We start from the raw sequence: 3,224 nt of genomic DNA on the forward strand, positions 1-3,224 counted from the left end.
TTATTTAACCTTCTAGACTCTACATTGTAGAGCTATTGACACGTATAGATACTCCTTCGACGCATGACACGTGTACAGCGGATAAGATATCAGAGCTACAAGGAAGCCGCAACTGTTTACTCAAGCAACCAAACAGACCCAATAGTTTCTACATCGATCGCTGGCGTTGCACTTCCTCTTCTTTCACGATTGCTTTTCTTCCTCTCTGATTTCAACGATGGAGGCCACCGAGAATAAAGGAGCTGGGATACTGCACCACATCCTCCCTCCGCGTCTCGAAGACGCTGGCCTCGAAGACTGTGCCCTCCCGCCAGACTCCATCAAGGAAGCCTTCCTCAAAGCAGCAACGGCCGTCAAGTCGCCCGCCACCTTGATCTTCACCTCCGACGAAGACGAGGAATCGTTCGAAGATTGCGTCAATGACCCCTGGCCGGACCTGAAGGATCACACCGGCGAGCTGGTCGGAACCGAGCCGGAGACTCGGTCGGCGGGATCGTGCGGCGGAAACAAGGGTGGGTCGGTGGAGGTCGGCGGTGATGAAGTGGTGGTGGGCGGTGAGAAGGAGAAAGGGGATAAGGTGATCGTGGGAGGTGAGGACGTGAGAGGTGGTGGGGAGAGGGATTGTGTGGATGGATTGGCGGGATTAGAGATCGGAGAGAAGAAGAAGGGTGAGGAGGAGGAAGAGAAAGATGGCGGAGGACCAATTTTGGTGGGAGGTTATGTTTGAATTTGAAACCCTAATTTTGATCTTTTGGGAATTTGTTTAACTTGGTGTTTGTTGTCTACTGTATAGTGTTGTGAACTCTGACATTTGACAATATTTGCACTGAACATTTTGCATTAAATTCAACTTTGGATTTGTCTAAATTGATAGATTTTGATTGGAATCAGTTTGTTAATCCTAGATTGAGGGATTCGTGGTTGTGATAAAAATGTCTAGTTTGTGATATGTGAATTGCAATCTCGATTGACATTTGCCCCTGAAACTAAATTCGAGTTCGACATTGCCATCTGAAACTCAAAAATCGTCACTTTACCCCGTCTCTTTGCCTTGTTTGTGTCTATCATGTTCGATATCTGGTTAAGACTGGGGGCAAGGGGAAGGAGGTAATCTAAAGCTTGAACAAGTTTGATTGCTCGGCTTGATCTACCTACTATGGTAACCCATACCTAAATTAATTATCAAGGATGTGGTGTACAAGGGGATGGGAATGAGAATGTAATGGAATTATAGTATTTGGTAGGAGCTTAGTATGGCCAGCTTGAGAGGAGAAACTTGCATGCAACGAGGATGCGTCCTTGTGTTGGTATAGTGCTCCTACAACTGGCAATGAAACATCTTCATATTACGTCGCGTGATCTATAGTGATCATACAATTAAAGGTTACATCGCGTAATGAGTGCTATAGAAATATAATCGTATCTCAGGGCACCAGAGAGAGTCGATACTTGTTGGTGAGTAGGTTTCCATGGTAATGGTACATTACAATTCGCTTCCCTCTTGCAAGTTAGAAGTCAAAACTGAATCTGAGGTGCCCCTTCCTCACGTCATCAACTTAGCATAATCACATGGACAGTGTAGCCAATAAAACCACCGGTGAGCTTTCCTGTTCGGAAACCCTCTTTCGGGGAGAAACTTTCTTGCAATCAAGAAAATAGACTCAAGCGTGTCACTCGTTTAATAAATATTTGTCATTCGTCACACGAGTTAGTTTAATGAAACACTTAGTTTAATGAAACACTTCCTGGTTCCTACAATTTAAAAGGCTAAGGCATCCTGCACTCGACATTGTTTAAGACATCTAGCGACGACCAGCTTGTTCTTTTTTGTGGCGGTGGCATCACGTAAATTCCCTTTAGTCTCTTAGTGATAAGTTGTATGTGATCCTTAAACTATATATAATACATCGACCCCTTCGCGTCATCAAGTTTGTTTTCCTTCTTGCCTCGCTAGTTGATTATATATCGTTCCGCAGGTGTCAATTGCCACTGCCACATTTGCCATGACATTTTCCGCATCAATGTCCGTCGTCGAGTACTAGATCTGGCACTCGTGTCATGTTTTTTTTTTTTTTTTTGTTAGTGTTATTTTCGTGACATACGCGATATTTTAACAGGTCGTGTCCTGTAACACCATTAAAATGACGGGTATTATAACCATACTTGAACTCGACCTGATATGACCCGACGTTGAACTCGTCCTAATATGACCCGACGCGTTATTCGGAGAGAAAAACTATATTAAATCAATAAATAACGAAATGAAAAACGTAATACTAAATCGTAAGTGAGATCAAAGAATCCAACAATAAGGATTTAGTTAGCGTGTAACCTAATCACTACCCGATTAGTTAACGTGTTAACCTGAAATCCGTTATTTTCATGTAATTTCTGATCGGATTAATAAGTCGTTTAAGAATGGCCAGGTCTATCGAGTACTACCATCCTCAAACGTTTTCCAGTTCCCTGCGGTAACTCCCTAGCCTTGCCATCAAGTTTCAGTTAAATAAAATGTTGAATGGTAGGAAGCCTTTTGGTCATTGCCAATTTCCATTGCAGCTCTGCACTTTGTTCCTGGGGCCAGCTTGTCTGTCTGCCCTGGTAGGCCAGAGACCATCTATAATTGCCTTCCTTCTAGCCACCACAATCTTTGCACTAGCTATGTTTGAGAACATATGTACCTAAGATACCTAGTTTCAGTAACCTGTTCTAGCTTCAGTTCCCCTGTCAAATTTTACTGCCACATACTCATCTCCGAGTTTCAAAAACAAATGTAAAACGTTTTAGTTGGAGTCTTTTAAAATGTTAGGTGCTTCTACCAACTTTTTGTACCTACTAATTATGTTGCCGTTTTTCTTAAAGTGCTTGTTTGGGTCTGAAATAACAGTTTGGATCGAGAATAGGTTAAACCGAGTCACGAATGGACTTATTCGACCGAGTCCCAAGGAAGTAGGAATGTGAAAGGATGAAGTTCAAACGTGGCGTGATATATCTTTCTTCATTGTACCGACAGCTCTCTTCCACCCCCATGTGCTGAGCTTTCCTCTCCATACATACCCCTTGTAATCTTAATTGGTCAGTTATCATAAAGCTGCTGAGTTCATGATCTGACCTCTATGGTATTTGTGTTTAGAATTTTGTTGATACTTTTTACTCTATTAAAAAAAAAATTTCACTTAGGTCTGGTCACCTTACTCCGGTCCTGAAAAATCATGATCCCACGT

At 42.6% G+C, this 3,224-nt stretch overlaps 1 protein-coding gene across 1 annotated transcript; it reads left to right on the top strand.

Moving 5' to 3' along the window:
• The first annotated feature begins 217 nt into the window (after positions 1-217).
• Positions 218-927, top strand: LOC137708970 (uncharacterized). Its single transcript, XM_068448123.1, has 2 exons — positions 218-716; positions 875-927. Exons 1-2 carry the CDS (start codon positions 218-220, stop codon positions 925-927), a joined length of 552 nt encoding a protein of 183 aa, XP_068304224.1.
• Positions 928-3,224: the final 2,297 nt, after the last annotated feature.

The sequence above is a fragment of the Pyrus communis genome, chromosome 11 (assembly GCF_963583255.1).
Source record: "Pyrus communis chromosome 11, drPyrComm1.1, whole genome shotgun sequence".
NCBI lineage: Eukaryota > Viridiplantae > Streptophyta > Magnoliopsida > Rosales > Rosaceae > Pyrus > Pyrus communis.